The 25,597-nt window shown below is 49.3% G+C and overlaps 1 protein-coding gene and 1 pseudogene across 2 annotated transcripts; both read right to left on the reverse strand.

The window, feature by feature from the left end:
• Positions 1 to 5,616: 5,616 nt before the first annotated feature.
• Positions 5,617 to 6,569, reverse strand: LOC308556309 (eukaryotic translation initiation factor 2 subunit 3 pseudogene; annotated as a pseudogene). Its single transcript has one exon. The product of its transcript is annotated as a eukaryotic translation initiation factor 2 subunit 3 pseudogene (transcript).
• Positions 6,570 to 12,284: 5,715 nt separating this feature from the next.
• Positions 12,285 to 21,868, reverse strand: CDC37 (cell division cycle 37, HSP90 cochaperone). The gene is made up of 8 exons (XM_081136696.1): positions 21,624 to 21,868; positions 16,354 to 16,635; positions 15,898 to 16,006; positions 15,673 to 15,788; positions 15,465 to 15,587; positions 14,230 to 14,412; positions 14,058 to 14,129; positions 12,285 to 12,829 (listed from the first exon to the last, which is right to left on the reverse strand). Exons 1-8 carry the CDS (start codon positions 21,723 to 21,725, stop codon positions 12,680 to 12,682), a joined length of 1,137 nt encoding a protein of 378 aa, XP_080992822.1. The 5' UTR covers positions 21,726 to 21,868; the 3' UTR covers positions 12,285 to 12,679.
• Positions 21,869 to 25,597: the final 3,729 nt, after the last annotated feature.

Here is a 25,597-nt window from a genome sequence, read left to right on the forward strand (position 1 = left end):
AAAAATGAGCAGATACAGATGAGTCTGAGAACTTTGAGTCCACAAATACTCTTCTCTGAAGGAAAATTGGCCTTATTATTGATATAATAAGACATATATATTTGGTCTTTATCCCCGATTCCTGGCACAGAGCTTCTAGAACCCCTGTTACTTCCAGAGGAACCAACCATGTGATTAGAAGGTTGGAACTTTCAGCTCCACTCCACCTCCATATCCAGGGAGAGGAGAGGGGCTGGAGAATTAATCCCCAAAAGCCAGCGATTTAATCAGTCGTGACTACATAATGGATCCTTCATAAAACCCCATACAATAGGGTTTAGGGAGTGTTTGGTTTGGTAAGCACATCCATGTGCTGGGAGGGTGATACACCCCAACTCCATGGGGACAGAAGTGCCTGTGACCCTTCCAGCCCCTGTTCATCTGCATCCTTTATAATGTCCTTTATAATAAACTGGGAAACCTCCGTAATGTTTCCCTGAGTTCCATGAGCTATTGTAGCAAATTATTGAACCTGAGGAGGAGGCTGTGGGAACTCTCGAATTATAGCAGTTGGTCAGAAGTATGGGTGGCAACTATTTAGCTATTGGAGGCTGAAGTGGGAAGCAGTCCTGTGGGACTGAGTCCTTAATCTGTGAGGTTTGCGTGAACTCTGGATAGTTAGTGTCGCACTGAACTGTAGGACACCCCAGTTGGTGTCCACAGAAAACTGGAGAATCTCTTGGTGTGGAAAACCCATACATTGGGTGTCAGAAGTGTTGTGAGTAGGGAAACAGTTTTCCTTTACCATGAATTAAAAACACACACACTTTCATGGGCTTCACCTGTGGGCCCAGTTTTAAAGAGCAACAATAATAAAACAAACCAACTACGCAGGCTAAGAAACAAACCCTCACCACTCCCCAGAAGCTCCTCGTTCGGAATCAGTAAACGCATCTCTTTGTTCCTTGCTCTGGTGCATTTTTCTTCATGGCCTTTATGACGACCTGACATTTCACTGCAAGTTTCTTTGAGCACTGATTTTAATGCCTGGCTTCTATTCTAGAATGTCAGCTCCGCAAAGGAGGAGGGGTCCGCCTGATTTTCCACTGTGTCCTCAGCACCTGGAATTGTGCCTGGCACCTTGTAGGTACCAAGAAGCTGGTGGAAACAGGGGGAGAGCAATCCCTTCACCCAGATGCCAAACAGCCCCCCACCCCAACCTCCTGGACAATTCTGGCTTTCCCAAACAGCTTTTTAAAAAAAATCCTCACCTGAGGATGTGTTTATTGGGGGGGGGGGGGGAGAAGCATCGATTGGTTGCCTCCTGTTCTCATCCTGACCTGGGATCAAACACAAAACATAGGTAAGTGTGCTGACTGGGAATCGAACCCAAAACCTTCTGATGTATGGGAGGATGCTCCCACCAAATGAGCCACCCAGTCAGTGCCCAAACCACTTTTGATCTTCTGATTCCTCTTGGGTTGGAAGCAGACCAAGTTCACCTCCAGGCACCCCAGTTTGGGGGGAGCTGTATTTTTTAACAATACCCCAACTTCCCACCTTTTCCTTCCTTTCCCATGCTACCAACTTCTAACCACAACAGTGACTCTGCGCTTGTCGGTTTAGTTCTGTGTACAAGTGGAGTGTTGTGGAGATGACTCCTCTCCACTTTTCCTGGTTCCCCTCCCCTTTCCCACCCGGTCATGTCCACTCATGCAGGCAGGACCAGTAAGGCAGCTTCAATTTAAAAAAGAAACATACGCCCAGCCGGGCGTGGCTCAGAGGTTGAGCCTCGACCTAGGATCCAGGTGATCGGGGTTCGATTCCCAGTCAGGGCACATGCCCGGGTTGTGGGCTCGATCCCCAGTCGGGGGGCGTGCAGGAGGCAGCGGATCAATGACTCATTATTGATGTTTCTATCTCTCTCTCTCCCTCTCCTTTCCTCTCTCCGAAATCAATAAAGATATATTTAAAAACAAAGAAAAAAGAAACACGCACAACAATGTGAGGAAGCAGCAGCAGCAGCTGGTGGAGTGAATGGCCTGGAGAGCTGTCCGACCGGAGCTACTGTCCTTTCTGCTACCAAAGGCTGGCCCTGGCCTTCCGACCTCCGCTTCCTCTCTGCCACTGGGCGCGTAGCAGCAGGAAGCCGAGGGTGCCAGGCTCTGCAGCAGCCATCCCGGAGGAGGCCGGGCGGCCTCTGCTGGGCCCGGGAGGCTGCGCGCGCGGGGCAGGATGTGCCTGGGGCCTGGTCTATGGCTTCAGGAGGGACAGACAGAAAATGTCAGATGACTAGTAATTATAGCAATAATGGTAATAGTGGTAATAGCTCATATTGTTCCAGCCTGGATGCTGGGCCCAGGGCTGGGTGCTTAGAACTCTCCAGTTTTCCTTCCTTCCTTCCTTCCTTCCTTCCTTCCTTCCTTCCTTCCTTCCTTCCTTCCTTTTAAATATATGTTTATTGATTTCAGAGAGAGGAAAGGAGAGGGAGAGAGAAACATCGATCGGCCGCCTCCTGCACGCCCTCCACTGGGGACTGAGCCTGCAACTCCAGCATGTGCCCCAACCAGGAATCAAACCGGAGGCTTCCTGTGCTTGGGATGACTCTCAACCACTGAATCACACCAATTGGGCTCCAGTTCTTTTAAAGTGAGACCAGCACCTCCACTTGACAGCTGAAGAAAAAAAAGGTCACAGAGCCTGCTGGGAAGGCTTGTGTGCTGCACGGTACATCACAGACAGAATGGGGCCCAGTAAAAGGCTACAGGTCACCCCAACAATCGTCCAGATTTGCCCAAGACTGCAAGGGGTTCCCAGACAGGGGACTTTGGAGTTAAAATTGGGACAGACTGGGGAAACTAGGATAATTGGCTACCCTTCCTCAGTGGGTTTCCAGGAGGAAGCTAGAATCAGGGTATTCCCCGGACCCCAGAGGCCTGCAGAAGTGGCTTCCCCAGAGCTCCCAGGGGACCAGGGAAAAGCCAGGAGTTGGTGAATTAAAAACAAAATTCCTTTGGGTCCTTTTGACTTGGAAGTTTCAGGAAATGATCAACCCCTCCCAAAACAGCCATGAGGTCTTTGGGAATTCTTCCAAGAAAGTTCCACGCCCGTTGGGCACGTGGGCATGTGTGTGAACACGCGACCTTTAGAAAGTTCCCATGTACAGCCACAGCTGGGACATTCTGGGCTGGTCTCAGGAGGAAAAAGAGGTGTCACAAACACGAAGGCTGGAGCCAGAGGATCTGGGTTCAAATCCCTGCTCAGCCACTGTGTCATCCTGGACAGCCCCTTAATCTCACTATGCCTCAGTTGACTACTCTGCAAAATGGGGCTAATCGGAATCTCAAACTGAGGTAATTGGAGTCCCAAACATATAGAGCTTAAAACAAAGCATGGTGTGAAGTGAGTGCTGTTATCTTTTTTGTTTGTTTTAAATTTATTTATTGATTTTTTTTTTTTTGAGAGAGAGAAGCATTGATTTGTTGTTCCACTTACTTATGCATTTCATTGGTTGCTTCGTGTATGTACCCTGAGCAGAGATTGAACCCAAAACCTTGGCACATGGGGACGATGCTCTAACCAACTGAGCTACCTGGCCAGGGCCAATTTTTTTCATTTAATGACATTTCTTGGTGATCTTTCCTTTCCACTCTATATAGATCTACTTTGTGGAAAGGAAATATTATGAAATATTTCAGGCATTCAGAAAGGTGTTTAAATAAATAAAAACATCACCTAGGCAAAAGGTGGAAACAACCCAGGTGTCCATCCACAGATAAATGAACAAACAAAATGTGGTGTATATATAAATGGAATATTATTCAGTCATAACAGTTCTGACACATGCTACAATGTGGATGAACCTTGAAAACATGTTAAGTGCAAGAAGCCAGACATAAAAGGACAAATATATGTGATCCCTCTTACATGAGATCCCTAGAGGAGTGAAATCCATGGAGATAGAAAGTAGAATGGTTTCACTTTGGGAAGATGAGAAAGTTCTGGAGCTGGATGGTGGGGAAGGTTGCACAACAGTGTGAATACACTTAATGCCACAGAACTGGACACTTAAAAATGGTTAAAATGGGAATTTTTTTTATGGTATGTGTATTTTACCACAAGTAAAAAAAAAAAAAAAAAATCCAAGGGAGTGGAGATGGGTGAAATGGGTGAAGGGGGTCAAAAGGTACAAACTTCCAGTTATAAAATAAATAAGTCCTGGAGATGTGATGTACAGCACAGTGACTATGGCTAACAATGTTGTATTGTATATTTGAAAGTTGCTAAGAGAGTAGATCTTAACAGTTCTCACCACAAGAAAAAAAAATTATCTTTGTAACTGCATGGTGAAGGATGTTAACTAGACTTATTGCAATATATACAAATATCAAATTGTTATGTTGTACACCTGAAACTAATATAATGTCATATGTCAATTATATCAGAATTTTTTTAAATCTAAAAAGAAAATCACCTCGTGTGCCATCCACTCAAATAGAAAAAGAAAACAGCATAAATACCCAGGAGAATCTCTGCATGCCACTCTGCACTTATATCCTCTGAGGGAGCAGCTGTCCGGAAGGCGGTGTGACCCATCCCTGCCCAATACGAAACCATGAAGGCTGCTTTCCATTTAGTCAATAAGTGCACATCTCTTGAAGACCTGTGGTGTGCATGGCTCTGCTCTAGGCCCCGGGGACACAGCAGAGAAGAGAGTGGGTAAAATTCCCTCCCCTTGTGACATGGACATTCTAGATGGAAAGACAGCTGAGGAAAAGATTAAATAAAATATATAGCGTAGCAGATGGTCACACAATATGGAAAAAGCAAAGACAGGAGATGAGATGCCATTTGAGACTGGGTAGCCTGGGACTGCTTTCTGGTCTGAGGTGAAGCCACGTGGATGTCAGGGGAAAGGGTGTCTTGAGCGGGGGAACTGCCCAGGCAAAGGACCAGAGGGAAAGCTGTTCTTGAACTTTATGTAATTCCTATCCATCTGCTGGACTCTCTTTTTTTTTTAACCCTCACCCGAGGATATTTTTTTCATTGCTTTTCAGAGAGAGTGGAAGGGGGAGAGAGAGAGAGAGGGAGAGAGAGAGAGAAAGAGAAACAATGATTGGTTGCTTCCTGTACACGTCCTCACCAGGGCGGGGGATTGAGCCTGCAACTGAGGTATGTGCCCTTGGCCGGAATCAAACCCAGGACCCTTCAGTCTGTGGGCAGATGCTCTAACTACTGAGCCAAACTGACTAGGGCTGGAATCTATAACTTGCTTGCTCTATCTATATTTCATTCTTTTTATTTTATTTTATTTTATTTATTTATTTATAAGAAGAAAAATTTTATTTCAAACACATTCGGTGGTACATGTGCTACAGCGAAAGCTAATAGTAGCAAATAGTTTCATTTCAAACCAGCAGTAATATATAATTTAGACATTATATGGGAATGATTCATTTCTGGTAGATTCAATCCAATACTTTTTGCATTTTTGTAAACCCTATTTTGGTACTAGATGTTACATCTGCATCACCAAAAAATGAGAATGACTCCTATTAAGGTGCCATTCACTCCCCAGCACTGCTTTGAAAATATATCGCTAACTTGGTAATAGAAAATCCGACTTGATCCAGTTCTTCAGTCATCACCAACTGTTGGCTTGATTGTCACTCTTCTTATTTGACCCCAACTAATTAAACGCCAGTGTTTCTCAACTCGTCGGCTAAGGGCAATTTTTTCTCCTACTTCTGTGCACACAGGATTAGTCAAAATGATTTTGTCCAAATCGGCCCTGACTGCACTTACTCTTCTTGCAGTCAACAGGGGTCCTGTGTTCACCAAGAGCACTTCATTCTTAGACAACTTTTGCTGCTTTCTTGTTTCCTGCAGTGCATATGCCTACAAGCCGTCTGAGCAGGAAATAGATTTCCAGTTCCCTGAAGATCTTAGGTAAAGGCCCAACTGCACCAAGTACCTGCCCCACCATTCTATCAGCCCAGCACAAAGTGGGGGCGATTTTTGTTCCAACTCCAATAAGACCTCCTGGAGCAGCATACTGAAGACCAGTATGTTCCGCAAACAGTGATACAACCTTGGAAAAGATTGGTTTACACCTGAGTTTTCCTTCACTATCCTTGGAAACAATGCCAGGTCTGACTTCCATGCCCTGGCCCACCTCTAGGACGCCTTTGAGAATACTACCTGAGGCTACACCCCACTTAAGGTCATCAGCTTCACAGTCAGGTTTGTTGACATCAAAGGACCCAATAACAATAAGCCTGGGTTCTGAAGTAAAATCTCTTGGAGGTTCTGGAATTTTCGTTACTATGTACTCTATAAAGTTGTCTGCATACAGACAACTTCAATACTGTTTTTCAGCTGAGCAGAAGTTGGAATAATAGGAGCACCTTCTGCTACTGTACCTTGCACAAATGCAAGGATCTGTTTGTACTCTTCTTTAGCCTGGCTGTCTTTTACCAAATCAATTTTATTTTGTAGAATCAAAATATGCTTCAGTTTCATGATTTCTATAGCAGCCGGGTGTTCAGAAGTCTGAGGCTGAGGACAAGGCTCATTACCAGCTATCAACAGAAGAGCAGCATCCATCACTGCTGCGCCGTTCAGCATAGTAGCCCATCAGAATGTCACGGCCAGAACAGCTGACAAAGGAAAAATGTCTGACTAATTTAAAGTTCCCGTTGGTCCCCGGAATGTCTGTAGGCAACTCATCATGTGTTCTACTTCCACAGGATCTATAGCATTCTGGCTGAGGACAACTTGGATGATCAATTTATAGATCTTCACATTAGCATATCCAAGCTGGATTGTAATATTTCTTCCTGGTTCATTTTTGAACCTGACAGTGTGAACTCCAAAAATAGATTTTACAACTATGGATTTCCCATGAGCTACACGACCAATTGTACCTATATGATCTGTGGCTCGTCTGCTGATAACTTCGTGTGAAAGTGGCATCAATTTGGTAACATCCAACGTGAGATCCTGGCGAGAAAGATGCAGCTGCCCGAGAGTCATGCCACACACACCACACACTCACACACACACACCCTGCCATCTTGTTGGGAGAGCATATTTCATTCTTTTTAAATACATAAAATTTTATTTTTAGAAATTCAACATCACACTGAACATAGGTTTGTTTCCTTAGTAGTTAACATTCACCTTAGCATTTTTTCACGATTAGAAATTCTCCATAAGCGTAAGTGTAAAAAGTGAAGTCACACAGAAAAACATGGCTGAATTTGTCTTTTTAAAAAACTGATATGCCTTCCATATTTCTATTCATGAATTTCACCCATATTGATGCAAGCTGCCCTAATTCACTTGGTTTCACAGCTCTGTGGTGCAGCATTATACACATGGATGCACTACAACTTATTTGTCCCTTTCCCATGAATGGAGAGCTATGTGGTTTCCAATTTTGTGGTTTCAATGGCTCCAGGAAACATTCTTATACCACCATTCTTTTCTTTTTAGTGTTTTTTAAATATTTATTTTTAAATAAGTAATTCATTCACATGGTCTCAAATTGCAAAGGCACAAAAGGGTTTCAAGGACAAGCCCCCACTCTGCCTCTAACATTGAATTACTGAATTCAAACAATGCTTATGGGCTCTGGCCGGGTAGCTCGGTTGGTTAGAGCGTCAAGTTTGGTATATGGTTGACTCCATACACCAAGGTTGTGGGTTTCAATCCCTGGTCAGGGCACATACAAGAAGCAACCAATGAATGTGTAAATAAGTGGAACAACACATCAATGTTTCTCTCTCTTTCTGTCTCTCCCTGTCTCTCTCAAATCAATAAAAAAATGCTTATGGTTTAGTGGTTCCTCAAAAACTTAAATGTAGAACTACCTATGATCCAGCAATTGCACTTTCGGGTAGATACACAAAAGAAAGCTGGGACTCAAAGGATACTTGCACGCCCATGTTCACAGCAGCATAATTCACAATAAACGAGAAGTGGAAGCAACTCAAGCGTCGCGTAATTCACAATAAACGAGAAGTGGAAGCAACTCAAGTGTCCGTCACTGGATGAGTGGATAAACCAAATATGGTGTAGCCATACGATGGAATATTATTCTGCTTAAAAAAGAAATGAAATTCTGACACATACTACACCATGGGTGAACCTTGAAAACACTATGCTAAGCAAAGAAAGTCTGATACCAAATTACAGATATTTTATTAATGGAGAATTAGTGTTTAATGGGTACAGAGTTTCTTGTACTTAATGCCACTGGATTGTACACCTAAAAATGGTTAAAATGGTCATTTGTGCCCCGCCAGGTGTGGCTCAGTGGTTGAGCACCGACCTAGGATCCAGGAGAATGCAGTTTGATTCCTGGGCACATGCCCAGGTTGTGGGCTCCATCCCCAGTCAGGGGTGTGCAAGAGGCAGCTGACCAATGACGACTCATCATTGATGTTTCTATCTCTCTCTCCCTCTCCCTTCCTCTCTCTGAAAGCAATAAAGATTATATATATACATAATATATATATATATATATATATATAATATATATATATATATATATTTTTTTTAAAAGGTCAATTGTATGGTATGTACATTTTACCACAATTTAAAGAACAGACTTATGCAGTTCCTACTGTGTGCTGTTCTAGCCATGAACAAAACACAGGAATCCCTGCCTTGGAGGAGCTGGCATAAACCAGATAAATACTAAGAAGTGGGATTTATGGTGTTGGAAGGTGGTAAGTGCTAGGGATGAAAGAAGTTGAGCAGGTAAGGGGTACTGGGAGTGGAGTCTAACCTCTTCTACGCACCCAACACCATTCCAGGCACCCACAAGAGCCCCAAATATTTATTGCCTATGAGTAGCTGTGGATTAAGGGCTCCCTCCTGTGGCCACAAAAAAAGCAAGTTGTATTACCCAGCTTCCACATCCTGGTTTCTGATGGGTTCTGTCAGTGGGGAAGCCTGGCAGGAGACCAGAGGTGGGAGACAAATGAATAAGGGGTATCTATTACACCCCCCACCCCCAACACCCCAAAGTTCAGGCTGTGTCTCTCTGTGGCCACTATCCTGCAGGGAGTTCCCTCCCTATGCCCCTTAGCCCTGGACTTACTAATGGCTCTCCAATGCTGCTAGTTCTGGGGTGCCTCCCTTGACACAATAACAGACCCCATCCCCAAAGAGCCTGTGAATATGTTATGCCACATAGCAAGGAAGAATTAAGGTTGCAGACAGAATCAAGGATACTAATCAGCTGACCTTAAAATAGGGAGATGAGCCTGGGGGGTTCAATGTAGTCACAAGGGTGCTTAAAAGTGGAAGGGGGAGAAGAAAAAGAGGTAAGAGTGATGTGATTCGAGGACTTGACTCATATTTGCCACCTTTGAAGATGGAGGAAGGGGCCATGAGCCAAAGAATGCAGGCCTTCCCTAGAAGCTGGAAAAGGCAAGGAAGTGATCCTACCCAGAGCAGCCTCCAGGACCACAGCCTGACCAATGTCTTCATTTTAGCCCAGTGAGACTTTTGAACTGCAGAACTAGAATACATTTGTGCTGAAACTACTAAGTTTGTGGCAATTTGTTACAGCAGCCATAGGAAACTAATACACTCAACACACATTTGTTTTCCAACCCCGCTCACATCACTGACTCCAGTTCCTCCACTCTTCTGAGTGGAATTCTGTTTCCCAGTAAGCAGTCTTGCTTCTGGGAATTCTTCCTTCAGGTGGGAAGCATGTACTAATGGGAAATGATACACAAGGGCATTTCTTACAGCATTGTTTGAAAAAGTGAAGATTAGAAAAACCCAAGTGTTTATACAAAAGGGCTGGTGAAATAAATGCTGAGATGAGCACATACTGGAGCTTTCCACACAGGGGAGAATGAGGAAGTGCTGAGAGGCTGCAGAGGAAAGATCTGCAGACCACACTGTTCCGTGAAAAAAGCAAGACAAGTTTCAGACTGTAGAGTGGGCTATGTTTTGTGTAAAAAGAAGGAGAAGGGATAATAATTTGATTTTACAAAAAGAAACCCTAGAAGGAGTCACAAGAAACCACAAATAGTGGGTTCCAGTGGTTGGGAGCAGAGAACCAGCTGGGTGGAAGATAAGTAGAGAGGGAGCTGCTTCATAGCATTTGGTGTTTTAAATCCTGGGCCAGAGCTAGGACGAAGCACATGAGGCATGAAAGCAAAGACAGTGTAAAAAAGCTTTGTAACCAAGATAAATACTTTAATGCAATATTTTCTTTCCTTTTTTTTAGGAAGGAAATATATATATATTTTTTAATATGTCTTATTGATTTCTGAGAGAGGGAGAGGGGGGAGAGATGGAAACATCAATGATGAGTCATTGATTAGCTGCCCCCTGCACACCCTCCACTGGGGACCTGGCCCACAACCCAGGCATGTGCCCTGACCAGGAATGGAACTATGATCTCCTGGATTATAGGTCAGTACTCAGTGGCTGAGCCATACGAGCTGGGCAAGAAGGAAATCTTTAAAAAAAAAAAAGTTTTTATTAATTTCAAAGAGAGGAAGGGAGAGAGAGAGGGATAGAAACATCAATGATGACAGTCATTGATTGGCCACCTCCTGCATGCCCCCCTACTGGGGATCAAGCACACAACCCGGGGAGGTGCCCTGACTGGGAATTCAACCTTGATCTCATGGTTCATAGGTTGACACACAACCACTGAGCCATGCCAGCCAGGCTAATGCAATATTTTCAAAAAGCACAACGAATATAAAAAATGTGCATGAGGAACAAAATATCAAAATTTTAGGAGAGTGCTGAGTTATAGCGGAGCCTGAGGCAAAAGGAAAAATCAGGAATATGGACTGTCTTTAAAAGTTTTCATAGCAAAGAATTAAGAAGCTGATAACCCTGGATGCCTTCCCCTACCTGCCTTTCTCATCCAGATGAAACACATTAGGTGATGCAGTTCACTATTGCCCCCTGGTGGTGATCAGTTTGAGTACAACAGCATTCCACAGCCCCTACCTCTGGCAAATGTTTACTTAGTGCCCCCAGTAAGCTAGGACCCCTTGGGGAGGCTGTGAGTACCTCAGGAACAGGAAATACTCCATTTGTGCCCTGGTGGTGCTCACAGCATAAGGGAGACAATACACAGGTCGGCAAAGCCAACACTTGGACTGGTGAGGCATCCTCTGGAAGATGACACTGAGAGCTCTGTTCTTAGTGACAAGCAGCTGCTGTGGGTGGTACCCAAGAGGGATGGGTAGAGGGCTTCACTGGTTTAATACTTCATATCTTAAGCTGATGTGTCCTTGCTCATTGTACTATTCTTTTTAAATATCTTCATTGATTTCAGAAAGAGGAAAGGAGAGAGATAGAAACATCAATGATGAGAGTCCTCACTGATCGGCCACCTCCTGCATGTCCCCTAACGGGGATCGAGCCCACAACCTGGACAAGTGTCCTGGCCAGGAATTGAACCGTGATCTCCTGGATCCTCGGTCGATGCTCAGTCACTAAGCCACGCCTGGCTGGGCTCATTGTACTATTCTTTAAGTCCTTTTCTGCAGCCCAAATATTTCATTACGTTTTTAATGGAGCCCTACTTGAAGACACTACAGGGATATTCAGGCAGAGGGACAGGCATGCGCCAAGGCCCACATCTTGAGCATGCAAGTGCCTGGCACCTGCTTGCCTGTAGCATTATCTCCTTCACCGCAACCGTGGGAAGGCACTACCATTATTCTCATTGTACAGAGGGGAGCAGTGAGGCTGAGTAAGTTGCCCAAACTCACACTGACATAGAAATTTCAAGTGGTCTCAGATTGGCAAGGCAAGGAGGGAGTGGGCAAGAGAAGAGTGGGGCGACACAAGATGAGGGCAGATGGTTCAGGGTCTGGTGAACCTAGGGAGGGCTTTTGGCTTATGCTCTGAGGGAAGGACGTGCCCTAACTCATGTTCGTGGGCACCCTCTGGCCACTGCCTGTTGGGGTCTGGTGTGGGGCAGGTGTCGAGGCCAGAGGTGATAGGGACCTGGACCAGGGAGGAGGCCATGTGGATAAAGGGCAATTATCAGACTAAAGCTGTTTTAGAGGCAGAGCTGCACACATGGAAGGTGAAACATGGTGAAGGAGACTTAGAGGAAGACAATCAAAGACTGAGAGGTGAGAACTTTGATGGAAGAGGATGGAGCAGCATGTGTCTGGAGTGAGCATAGGAGTTGCCCAGACAGCTGGAGGGCAAAGCGTGGGACTCAGAGGTCTAGTCACCAACACTCACCAGGTCCCCCCCCAGCCCCCTGAGAAGAGCTGTGTCAACAGCCCATGTATCGCTGAACAGAGCATCTGAAATTCTTTATTGGAAGATCAGTTGTTTAATATATAGAAGACTCAACAGCTGACAGTGGAAACAGAGCCCACTGACTGGAGCAGGCCCCTCAGCTGGGGACCCTCCCCCTCTCCTGTGGATCAGCCTAACCTCCTCTGTCCCTCCCTGGACCCCCAGGCCTTTGGCATAATGCTGATGGGGGAAGCTTACAGGCAGTGAAGCCCCTTGACTCAAAGCAAGGCTTGGATGAGTGCTGAGAGGTAGGGGCATGGGAGCAGGTCACCCAGGCTGGGGGGTGGGGGAAAGTGAAGGAATCCAGGAGCTAGGGCAATGGCATCTATTTTCGTTTTCTGAAAAGGGGCGCACAGAAGCCTGCAGGCAGGCGGGCAGCAGCTGGGGCGGGTCACGCACTGACATCCTTCTCATCTGGCTTGACAGCTTCCAGCAAGGGGTCCCCAGGGCCTGCCTCCTCTCCCTCCTTGGCCTCACTGGACTTGGAGTTGGGGACCCAGAGGCCTGAGTCAATGCAGCGCTGCATGTGGTACTTCGCATCCTGCGGGGAGAAAGGCAGACAGGTGAGGCCAAGCTACCACTTCCAGGTGGCCCACCTGTCCCCTGCACATCCTAAAGCTTGCTTACTGCTTATTCTAGATTAGAGCTCTCCAAAAGGACTGTCTGCAATGATGGCAAGAATCCGTAATCTGCGCTGACATGGCGGCCACCAGCCACATGTGGCTACCAAGTAAGTCAAATGTGGCCAGTACAGGTGAAGGATGGAACTTTCAATTTGTCTTACTTTAATTCGAATTCAAATTGTGTAGGTCTAGCCTAGTGGGCTGTGGCTCAGCAGTTGAGCATTGACCTATGATCCAGGAGATAAATGTTAGATTCCCGGTCAGGGCACATGCCCCGATTGCGGGCTCGATCCCCAGTAGGGGGCATGCAGGAGGCAGCCGATCAATGACTCTCTCATCATTGATGTTTCTCTCTCTCTCTCTCCCTTCCTCTCTATGAAATCAATAAAAACATTTTAAAAAACAAAAACAAAACAAACAAAATAAACCTTTCTGTAAAGGGCCAGGTTAAATTTTTTTGGCTTGCAGGTCACAATTGATCCATCACTCCTCAACTGTATGGTTGGTTATAGCACAAAATCAGTCACAGGCGACATGAAAATAAATGAGCAAGGCCTCTGTGTATCAAGACCCCTGTTCTAGATGCTCATTTCCCACAGAAGCTTCTAGAAACCCCAGAATAGATCCTTTGACTAGACCCAATTTACAGATGAGGAAACCAGTATGGCCAACCAGTAAGCCAACTGGCAGGAATGGGGTCAAATCAAGCTCTGTTAAGACTCATCTCCCAGCACTGTTACTGCTCCAACAACAATGAATGACAGTCGAGGTTTACCAGCATCTACCATGTGCCCAACCCTCCCCACACATCTGGCCAGTTAGTATCAAGAAAGAGTCTATGGTTTGATGGGGTAACTGACAATGGGGAGGAACCCTGTCCTTGGGACACCTTGAGTCACTGGCAAGATGGGGTGAGTGGGGTGTGCTGGCTGTGCTCAGAAATAGCCCACAGTGACAGTGACACTCAGTCTAGATGGGAAGGACAAAGTAAGTGCTCAATAAATCTGAGCATGTGGGACAACAGCCTGGCTGCTTCGTGTGCCAGTCACACAGTGACCCAACTTCCCTTATTTCTCCCAGAAGCCCACAGTGCTGGCCCCACCGCTCAGCCTGGCTAGTGGGTAGGCTTGGGGCGCAGTTACTTACAGTAGGGTCCATCTTGCTAATGGCGTCTTGGAGCATCTGCACATCCTTCACATCAAAGCATTTCTGGAGTTCCTGTGAAGGCAGAGAGGCTGAGGTCAGGGCTTGGTTCCCTAGGACCTTGGGGCCCTGCTGGCTACTAGTCTGCCGCCTGCCTGGGGCTGGGGCTCCGCACCTCAGGGAGAGACTCGTAGACTTCCACGGGGTCCAGGCCACCAGGGCCAAGCCGCTTCTTGCGTTCCTCCTCCTCGTATTCCTTCATGGCCTTCTCGATGCGCAGCTTGGCGCGGCCCCGTACGCGCTCCTTGAAGGCCTCCAGCTCATCGTTGAAGCCTTCCATGTACTGGCGGTCGGCTGTCTGTGGGGAGCAGGAAAACAAGAGGGGTTCGCCAGGCAGGACTGAGGGATCCAGGACCTTCCCGATGCTGGTCCTCAGAGACACCCTGGGGCTTGGGCCTCTTCTTTACTCCATCTAGTCTCCGCCTCTAAGCTCAGACTTTACACCCTATACAGGTATACCTTGAAGGTATTGTGGTTCGGTTCCAGAGCACCGCAATAAAGTAAATATTGTAGTAAAGCAAGTCACAAGAATAGCTGGTTCTTCAGTGCATATAAAAGTTATATTTACAATGTACTGTAGTCTAAATACGCATTGCCTAAAAAAATGTACATACCTAATTAAAAGATACTTTATTGCTAAAAAATGCTAACCATTATCTGAGCCTTCGGTGAGCCGTAATCTTTTTGCTGGTCTTGCCCTAGTAACATCAAAGATCACTGATCACAGATCACCGTAACAAATATAGTAATAATGAAAAAGTCTGAAAAATTGAGAGAATTACCAAAATGTGACAGAGACATGAAAAATGATGCCAATAAACTTTAGCACAGGGTTGTCAAAAACCTTCAATTTGTAAAAACACACAATACCTGAGAAGTTCAATAAGGTGAAGTGCAATAAAATGAAGTGTGCCTGTATGCTAATGACTACCTGCTTGCATGCCTCCCTGAATCACAGACCCCCACTGCCACTTCCTTGATGTTCTCCTGTGGGGGTTTTCATAGGCACCTCAAACTCAACACAGCCACGCCTGAGCTCTGGATCATGCTGCCCTGCTCCCAAATCTGCCTTGCTCTCAATCTCCCCAGCTCAGCATGGGGAACTCTGTTCTTCCAGATGCTCAGGGTAAGAAACCTGGAGGAATCTTTAACACTGTCCCTCACCCTCTTTCAAAATCTGTCCAGAAGCCGACAACTTCTCACCTCCTCCATGGCTCAGCTGTCTCCTGATGTACAAGGTTTGAATCATAGAGGCCTGGGTCCCAATGGACATGTATTTGCCTCCCACCATACAGAAGGCTGGTTACCTGAGGACTCCCCCACCTCACCCCAGCTGCTCAGGGCCCCTACCTTGATTTTAGTGAAGAACTGCCGGAAGCAGGCACGAGGATCCACCTTCAGGCTCTTGGCCAGCTCCAGGATGAACTGCATGACAATGGTCTGGTGCGCCACCTGCTCCATGAGTGCACATTTCTGCCAAGGGAGAACCAGCACAGTGTTACCAAGCGGCAGCCTAAGGATAGAGCCTTTCCCCAGCCTCAGGGCATGCTCCACTAACCTCCTCCACCTCTAGGTCAATGCACCAGATGACCAGGTAGTTGGCTGTCTCCTCACACACTAGGTGGGCGTTGTCTGACAGGTACTTCTGACTGTCATCCCAGCGGTGGAGCATGCCTATGACAAGGTGTTGACAGGGCGCTGGAATACCCAGAGGCAACGAGCCAGCCCCTGTCACATGCACCCCTCTCAGGCCCCCATTGGTGGTCCCCTGCTCCCAACTCACCAAAGTGCTTTATCTGTTTCTCGTACTTCTCCACAAAGGTCTTGTGTTTCTGCTCCCTCGCCTCCTCCGACTCTTCCTCCACCTGCTCGGGCTTGGTATTGACCATGCTCTGTGGTGGGGCGAGAGGGGGAGTGGGCTGGGGTGAGGCCTCAGAGTGCCTCGAACATGGCCGGGTGGGCCGTGGCCGCAGTGCCCATCCCATCCACGGTGGAGGTGGTGATGGCGCCATGAACATCAGTGTGGCAGGAGCATGAGCGTGGCACGTGTGGCCTCGGATTAGGGCCTTTGGGCAGATCAGAAGGGGACCGGTAGGGTATTTCATCCGCTTGGCATCCCTGTTCCCCCTGCACTCCCCATTCATCCCTCCCTTGACCTGTGCAGTCCTCATCCCCCTCAACCTGCCAACAGCCATGAAGCCCAACCAGGGGTGAGAGTCCCCCACCGGCCCCCGTATACCTTGCTGAAGCCATCTTTGCTGAGTGTGTCCACATTCCAGGGCATGCTCTTCTCCTTCTTGCGCATCTCCTCCAGCTTCTGCTCCCAGCTCCGCTCCTCCTTGCGTAGCTGCTGGGCCTCGGCCTGTAGCCGCTCCAGCTCCACCTTGCTGCCCTCATCCTCAGCCACCTCCAGTTCCTTCAGCTTCCGCTGACACTCGGCCACCTTGCGCTTGCACTCACGGCAGCTCCTGTCCAGCTCTTCCTTCTCCTTCTGGAACTGCTCCATGCGCTCCACCCGGGCCTGTGGGCAAGAATGGCCTATCACTCTGGGGAACAGCCTATCCCTTGATCCCGGTCCCACCCCAGCCAAGGGTTTCCAGGATACGCCTGGGATGGTCACAAGGAATGTCTGCACCAACCTGTGTCCTGGATGCCCAGTTTCCACCCTCACTCTGACAGGTACCTATGCACACTTGAATCAGGGCAGGTCCCTCCGTTGCTCAGAACCCTTCATGGCTCCCACCTCACTCAGAGCAAAAGCCCAAGTCCTCCCCATGGTCCACAAGGCCCTGCACTCTGCCCTGTCACCTCTGTGTCTTCACCTCCTCCAATTGCTCTCCCCACAGCCACAATGGCTGATTTGCCTTTTCTTGAACCCACTTCAAACCTCAGGGCCTCTACACTGTCTGTTCCCTCAGCCTGGAACACTCTCTCCTCAGACACCCCCCACAGCTTACTCTCTTGCATCCTTACCACCTTGGCTCAAATGTTGCCTTATAGGTGAAGTCTTCCCTGACTACCTTACTGGAGATCAGGACCTCTCCTTATTCTTGTCCTACATTATCTTCCTCCTCAGCACATCACGTGCTAACATCCAGTGGCAATTATTTATCATGCTTTGGGCACTATCCCTCTCCAAGGATATTGGCTCCACAGAGGTGGGGATAGATCTGTTTACTGTGTCACACACACTGGCACATAGTAGGGGCTCAGGAAATGCTTGCTGGATGAATATACACCTCTCACCAAGGTCTTAGGCTCCCCCTCTTCCTCAGAGTCTCTCTCTGAAACACCAGGGCACCATCCTCTGTCCACCAACCCTCTCAATCCACCTCTGCCTGGATGTTCAGTAGGGATCTCCAACTCCATGTCCAAAACTGAAACTACCATTTTAGCCCCCCAAACCTGGTCTCCTGCCATGTCCTCTCTCAGTGAAGCCACCCTCACCCCACCTCCTGCCCCCAGCTGAGGCCTGCTCACTGGCCCTGCCCTACCCTCCTGCTCTGGCACCAAGTCCTGATGGTTTTCACTGTTAGAAGGTTCTTTAATTCATTCCACTGCAAGTCTTTGAGCCTGGATCACTGCCAAGGTCTGCTCAGCTGTCTCCAGGACAGCATACCTTCCTGAGCCCTAGCTTTGTGCCCAGTAGCCTCCTGGATGTTACACCCCAATGTCTGCTTCCACTGTGCCCTAAGCTTAGTGACCCATCTCACCACCACCCTTGCTCAGTCCCCCATCCAAACCCCTATCAGATCGCTCAGCCCTATCTGCTCTCCAGTCCTCCTGGGCTATACCATCATCTTCCCAGGCTCCAGGCTGTGCCTGTTCAATCAAGAGCCGTTGACTACCAAGAGATGTCAGTGCCTTCAACTGCTACTCTCCCAAATCCAGGCTCAGAGGCTGACAGAGAAGTCTTTGAAACATACACATCTTACTGCAGCTTTTCCCACTACCCCATCTTGGAGTGTCTGGGGTTCAGATGGGACCCCTGCCCCTGCACCAAGCTGCCCAGCTGGCACCAAGGTCCTGGCCCTTGTGGTTCCCCAAATGCATCAGTTCTCTCCTGTGTCTTGGCCTCTGCACATGCTGTTCCTTCCATCTGGAATTTTCTTCCTCTTACTTCATTTGCTTTGCCCGAGTCTCCCTAGGACTGTCCCCCTAAGTGTCATTGAGTCTCAAAGGCCCCTCTGTGATCATGAGACAATGTGAGAAGATGCTGGAGGACAGCCTTGGGGTACCAGAACTGACCATTCCATGGTCACTGTGTATTGCCTGGGTGTCCCCGGGGCAGATTTCCTAACCTCTCATAACCCGTTTCCTCATCTGTCAAATGCAGACAACACCATCAACCTCATGGGATTGCACTAGAAGCGAAGATTATAAATTAAAGCAGATGTCCAGGGCCATGGTCACACAGCAAGCACCATCCCCACACTGGCTACTGTCATTACTGTCTGTCCAGGGGACAATTGCTCCCCCTGGGGAACATTCTGCGGCTTAAATGAGGAAATGTACTTTGAGTGCTTAGTTTGATTTCTGCCCTGGAGTACGGGCTCGTTAACTGGGAATGGTTGTTACTGCATCATCAGAGCACCCAGCTATGCTACTTAGTGGTGACATGTCCTTGGCCAAGTCCCTTAACTCTCCCTGCCTTGGTTTCCCCCTCTGTGAAATGAGGCCTTACAGGGTTGCTGTGAGGACTAAATAAATGACTCCCTGGCAACTGCTTGTAATACAGCACTCAGTGTCTTACTGTTATCATCACTGTCATGGCTACTGCCATCAGAATGGTCTTCTAACTTGCTTTTGTGCCTTATTTGGGGCTGTATCTCCAGGTTCTAGCACAGGGCCAGGCATACAGTGGGTGAGATCGAGAGACCTGGGTCTTTCTCTGGTGCTCCATAGGACTGACACAGCCAGTCTTGAGCTTCACTTTTCCCCATATGGATAGGGATTGAGAAGGCCCTTGCCTCATGGAGGGATAAAACACACACACACACAACATATCCCTGGCCTCTGCAACCTCCCTTTCTACACAGGAGCCTGTGTCACCCTGCAGCCTTCTTGCTGACTTGTGAGGGGCTCTCGAGTGGGCATCACAGCTGGCCTAGGGTAGCAACAGAAACCTACTACCCTGCTGGTCTCTGCTGGGCAGTCACCAAGCTATTCCCGGTGTCCTCTGAGTGGCTGCCAGGGAAGCCGAAGCTAAATAAAGGCCTCCCAGAGCTGGCAAGGGCGGCTGCCTGCCAGGACTGGGCTTTACACTTCTATGAGGGGCTGGGGAGGGTACAGGCTCTGGCAGTGGGCGGGGCTGCCATCCTGCCTTACAGATACGGAAACCAAGGCTCATGGGATCTTAATTTGGCACAACTCACTGGAAGCAGTCACAGGAAACCTGTGGCGACTATCTGAGCAAGGTAGCTGAGGAGCTGGGACTGGGAAGACTCACGTGTTCCCTTCTGGAATCTTTGGAAGGTTTTTCTGTTTTGTTTTTTTTACCATGAGAGCAAATTACCTAAATAATAATGATGAAGATAGTGACTAAAGTTTACAAAGAGCTATTACATGCCAGGTACTGTCCCAAAAGCATTACACACATTAAATAAAAAAAGCAACCAGCACAACAACCCTATGTGGTAGATACTATTAATATTCCCAATTGGAGAAACTGAGGCACAGAGAGATCAAACAATTCGTTGGAGGTCATGAAGCAAGTCAGTGATTCTGGAGCCAGGATTTGAACCCAGGTGAGGAGGTATGTGTTCAGAAGCTCACCATTCTACTAATCCCACCTCTCTTACCAGGGCCTGAGACAAGTTCTTTTCATATCTAATCTCATTTTAATAGGCTGGGAATAGAACCCAAGCTTGACTAGTGCTGAAGATACTGAGGCTCCCTGTCTCCACTACTGTCCACTACAGCCTCAGGGCTCTTGAGACAGGACAGGAAAAGGTTCTGGAGGAGGAGGAAGGAGGGCGTGGTGGGAGGAAGCTGCTACAGGATAGAGGGGGCCTCCCACTCAGCAGGACCAAACCAGTCTCCATAAAGCTGTATAGGTTAACCTCTTTTACGTGTGTTCCCAAGAATAGTCTTTACAGCTTTGTGGAGGTCTTAAATATTTCAAAATAAATGTTACTAACGACGAGAAATGGAAGTACTAGAACTTTCTTCTTATACTCTAGTGGCTTGCCCAGCAGATACATCACCCAAGAGACTGCTGCTTTAAGGAATGGGCTGAAAATGGGACCGGGGACCAGATGTAGGAACTAATGCCTTGGCAGAATGGGAAAGGGCCCTTCTAGGAGGTTCTGGATAAATGACTGGGGGTTGCCATACGGGAGGGTGGGGCATTTCTAACTACAAGGTTCTGAGAGGTACACACCCTCAGTTTTAGAGTGTAACAGGCACAGGTATGTGGATGCAGCACCTCTGATTTGGAGGAGCGGAGGTTAGAACATTAGGTCTTATGAGAGCTATTCTACTGGTCTATGGCCACTACTGGACAGAGAGAGAGGCACGGGGACCCTCAGACTTGGGATTCTGGGGTCTGGATTTAGGGGAAAATAGATAAAAGTAGGGGCTGTGAATGTGGAATCAGTCTGGGAGCAGGCTCCTGGTGAGAGTAGACAGTCTGGGTGTCTGAGAGCAGCAGACCAGGCTAGAGTTAGGAGGAAGGCAGCGTGGGTTTGGATGAGGTGTACCAATGCTGGTAGAGGTTCCTACAGGAAGCTGGCCTTGGGGTGTGGGTGGTGCCTGGGTCTGCAATACCAAGTAGTAGCAGGGGCTCTGGCTTAAATGGAAGCCACCAAGGTAGGGTTTCCTACTGTCATGGGAAATGGGATATACAGTAGGTGAGACTAAAGGAGAGCAGCCAGAACTGGAGGCTCCATCAGGGTAAAACTGGTAATTTAGTCTGGAGAGGAACCGGGTTCCAAAACTCCAGTCTTAGATGGGACTGAGGGCCCCAGTAGGGCACCAGTCTTCATGACAGGGGAAGGGTTCTTGGTGTAGGTTGGTGTCCCAGGCCAGGAACAGAAATCCCAGGGGAAGCCAGAGTTCCTTGTTCTGTTTGGAGGAGTGGGATCTCTGGATCTGAATGGGAATCACCCTCAAACCCAGGGAAGCATATCGCAGAATAGATTCATTCAAAGTATTAGGGACTCTAGGAACTGGAGAGGGGCAAATGGGATATCCCAGATCAGAACTGGGTACCCAAACAGGACCAGGGTCCAGAATCTGAGACTGAGTTCTGGGTATAAGTTGAAGGCCCCAGAGTGGACTAGGGGGCACCCTCAATGCTTGTCTTGGGAGTCCAGACTATGAGGAAGGTGCTCTAGGGGTCCTGGCAGTTCTGGGGTCACGAAGTTGAGCCCCGGGAGATATTAGAAGTCCAGGCTACGCAGTGGGAACCCCAGGTGTCAATGGCGGGTCCCTGGAGATATAAGGGGTCAGAATTCTGGAGCGGAGTCCCGGGAGGTGGGGGGAAGGGGCTGGGCTCGCGCGCTCTACCTGGTGCCGCCAGCGGAAGAGACTGGCCGTGTCGATGTTGGGGTGCGTCTCGTCTTCATCGTCAGACACCTCGATGTGGTCCCACACGCTGTAGTCCACCATCTTGCTCTGTGGCCTAGCCAGCTTCAGCTCCCAAGGGGCAGCGGCGGTAGCGGCGGCGGTAGCGGCGGCAGGGGCGGCAGCGGCAGCACCGACAGCACTGGAGTCTCGGCCCGCGAAGACCCGCCCCTTCCGCTTCCGCCCGGGCGCGCAAACCCCGCCCTCAAGTGACGCCACATCCCTAGTAACTGCGGCGGCGGCACTGGCGACCGAGGTGGACTTACAGGGACTGGAGAGCGTGTTCTGGCGTGCTCTGGCCTCGCCGAGACCCCGCCTCATCTCCGGCGCGGGGTCCCTGCTAGATACCTCCTGGGGGTATACCTGCGGGTGCTCCAACCTCACGCCCCCCTCATCTCCTGCTGCCTCACAGTGGGAGTTTGTGGCAGCCGCAGGTGGGGGGCAGTTGGTGAAGGAGAGTATTGTCCTGTTAGCCACGCCACAGAGACAGCCTGAACCAACTGCGGGGGCAGGGCCTCGAGGAGAGACTCGCCCCCTGTCCCCTGTGACTCGGGGTGGGGTATGATCTGAGGGGACCTTCCCAAAACGAGGGATGCAGTACCCTGCCCTGGAAGAGTCTAAGTGGAGGAGGGATATGACCCTGCCTTTGGGTGGCGGCGATGTGGCCCTGCCTTGGGGGCTGGTATTTTCCCAGATCGGACCACAGCCTCTGTGTCCCGCTCCTATCTTCTGCTACTTCCGCGCGGGGACTTGGGTACACACCCCGACTCTTGAATCTCTCGGACCTCCCATCTCCGCGGCGGCGTATCCCTGCGCGGCCGCTGGGTGTCGCTAGTGTCTGGTCAGCGGCAGGTGCTCCAGATCCTAAGCAGGGTGGTGGTGGTGGGGGGGGATCGTGGAGGTGTGGATGGGGGCTTTCCTCATCGTGGTACTCTTGGACCGCTCATAGCCTCTCCGCCTTCGTGGGGGGGGGCCCTCTTCCTCCGACCGGTTCTAAGGACTTCATTACTCTGAGTTTGGGCGACCCCAGCCGCACACTTTCGTAAATCCCAACCCACGCTTTGAAACTGCGATAAAAGGTCGTGTTGCAACCTAAGGCCAAGATTATCTCAGATTTAAGGGCACTCCGTGGGGGGGGAGGGGGGATAGGAGGAGGAGCTCCAGACCCTGGGGTGGGCGGTGCAGCTTCCCAGACTCCCCCAGGGCAAGCATTTGGAGGGAGGAAGCTGGAGGGAATTAAAGGTCTTCAGGTTTGGGGGATTCCCCCGCCCGGGGAGGGGGTGGGGCTATCTAGTCTAAAGCGCCAGTCTCTCCACCTCGAGATCCATTCAAACCCGCGAGCTGGCGGGCGGGCGGGCGCGGAGTCCCCCCTCCCCCCCCTCCTCCCCCTCCAGCTGGGGCAGGCCCGCATCTCAGCGGCCGTCACTGCCCGGGCACGCGCGTCACCGACCCACACCCCAACGGGTCTCGTAATCGCGCACACACACACACACACACACACACACACACACACACCAGCAAACAGGGTCTGGACATCCCCGTTTCCCTCCCCAGCCCCCCTGCAAGGTAAGCTTCCTGCTGTGAGCTGCCGCGGGGAGGGGTACCTGGAGCCCCGGAGGGAGGGGGCCAGGACCGTGGGAGCTTTCCTCGTTCCACCGGAAAGCCAGGGCCCCCAGTACACCCTCTGAGGGCTTCAGGCCCATCTCCTGGCTGGGGGGTGTGGGGAAGTCCCCTTACGCCGGGGACTCGCGGGTAGGTGCGGGGGGGGTCTCTCCGTGGCTGGGAGACTGGAGCTGCCTGGCCCTCGTTAAGTAGGGTCCCGGGAGCCCCTTGTCATAGTATTAGGGAGCGGGCGCCGGAAGCTCCCCCATCAGCGCCAAGCTATTTCTAATCTCCTGCCAACACAGCATCTCCAGCCCTGGAGATCGAGACAGTGTTTTGCACTGTCCTTTGGTCACCACCACTAACTCGCCATCAGCGCATCCGGGGCTGTCTCTCTTGTACCTGTGAGGTGGGGGGGGGGGTTGCTGGGAACGCTCCTCTGGGCCATCCAAGTTTCCTTTGCTGCATCGCACAGCCACACACTCTTAGCTGCAGCTGGACCCAGCAAACGGCTTTGCCTTCCTGAGCCTCAGTTTTCCCATTTGTAGAATGGATAAAGACACATAGAGGCATCCGCTGGGTCATGCATGCGAGCCTGCTCTTGCTCCATTTATTTCTTACCTCATTTCACACCTATTTCCCAAGTGCCTACTATGTGCACTGTAGCCAGACAGTGGGGCTGCAGCAACCAAGACTAGCTGGGTCCCTGCTCTGCTGACTGGTAAGGGAGCAAGATCAGTGTGTAAACAGAAATACCCAATGATTTCAGACTGTGAAGACAATTCCATCAGGCATAGAAAGTTTCCATGCCTGCTAGAGATAAATGAGATTTCTGGTATTTGCTTTCCTTTTTCACTTCAGCTCCATGAGGGCAGGTCCAGGTCCATATCAGTGCTCAATAAATGTTGAATGAATTAAAGAGGGAATTAGATTAGGACTATTCCCATAGTACTTTAGATCAGAAAGGAGGCTTATCATGAACCAGTCCATCTATCCTCCCATTTTACAAATGAGGTAAATGAGTCCTTAAAACCCAGAGAAGGGAAATATGTCAATAATTCCCATAAAAGTGAGGATGATTGAAGGAATGATTGTCAATAGCTGAGAAAGGAAGAGAGTAGAGGCCAGACTTGGTTGGGCACAGGGCCCTCCAGGAACCCATAATGCCCAGCCAGCATCCACCTCTCTCTCCATACTATACAGACACGGCCCTGCATTTATCCAACAATTAGTCAGTGCCTATTGTATGTTAGGTGCTGGGGACATAGCAGTGAACAGAACAAAACTCCTTGCCCCTGTGGAGCTCACATTTAGTGGGGGAAACAAATGAATATATAACAAATTGTGATTAGGACAGCTTTTGACAGGACAGAAAAATGAAAGGGTCCACTTTTGGTTGGATATCCAGGAAGACCTCCCAGAGCTGAATTACTCTACACACACACACACACACACAAATGTAACTGTACTGACACCTTATACTGAGAACCTAAATAATGTGTCTGAGACCACATGGCTAGTGAGTGGCTGAGCAAAGATTTGAACCCAAATTCAGGATTTCAAACCACTTCAAAAACCTGTTTCCTGTTGCATCCACATGCATGTACCCCCCCCCCACACACACACACACACTCATCACAGTCACACAGGCATACATCCAACTTCATGCCCACATATACTGATGTAGTGTCACCTTATCACATACACTCCTGCAGGTCTGGTCTGGTCTGAACTACACAAATTCAGACTCATATAAAGTTCCACCCATCCAGTTGCACATGCACCGCTGTGTACAAAGTCTCATGCATACACACATGCACACACATACTCATGGCCTCTTAAGTTTTTCCCAGCCCTGCTTCAGCACCGAGCATGGAGCTTGTCAGGCCTGGATGCTCAGGGCCAAGGTTTGGACAAGGTCTTTATCCTCACTACCTTCCCTCTTGTTGGCCACCCATCCCCATTTCCTTCTGAGGGAGGTAGGTGGTGGTGGTGGGGCAATGTCAGGCTTGGTGAAGCCAGCTCTCCTCTGTCAGGCCAGGCCAGGGGCTCCCTGGCTGGACTGGTGCTGATTGGCACTGACAAGTCAGGTGGGGGAAAAGTCCTCTCAGCCTAAGCCTGGTGCCAGCTGCCCAGAGCCGCCTGCTCTGCCATCTGGACCCTCCTCTCCAGACGGCCTGCTGCCCAGGGGAGGGGAAAGCAGGCTGAGAGGCTGATGCCCTGCCTCCTGTGTCCAGCTTTCTGCCAGGACTGATTTCTTCAAATGTGCACAGGTGTCCGGACAATGGTGGCTGCATGTCTTCAACCTCTCTTCC

The sequence above is a fragment of the Miniopterus schreibersii genome (assembly GCF_964146895.1).
Source record: "Miniopterus schreibersii genome assembly, chromosome: 4".
NCBI lineage: Eukaryota > Metazoa > Chordata > Mammalia > Chiroptera > Miniopteridae > Miniopterus > Miniopterus schreibersii.

Excerpts from the sequence above, each read along its gene's own strand:
- CDC37 (XM_081136696.1), bottom strand. The coding sequence starts at position 21,725 with ATGGTGGACTACAGCGTGTGGGACCACATCGAGGTGTCTGACGATGAA. Across the intron at positions 16,007-16,353 it reads GCAAAGATGGCTTCAGCAAG|AGCATGGTCAATACCAAGCC; the intron begins GTATACGGGGGC and ends GCCCCACCACAG. Across the intron at positions 15,588-15,672 it reads TTGACCTAGAGGTGGAGGAG|AAATGTGCACTCATGGAGCA; the intron begins GTTAGTGGAGCA and ends CTCCCTTGGCAG.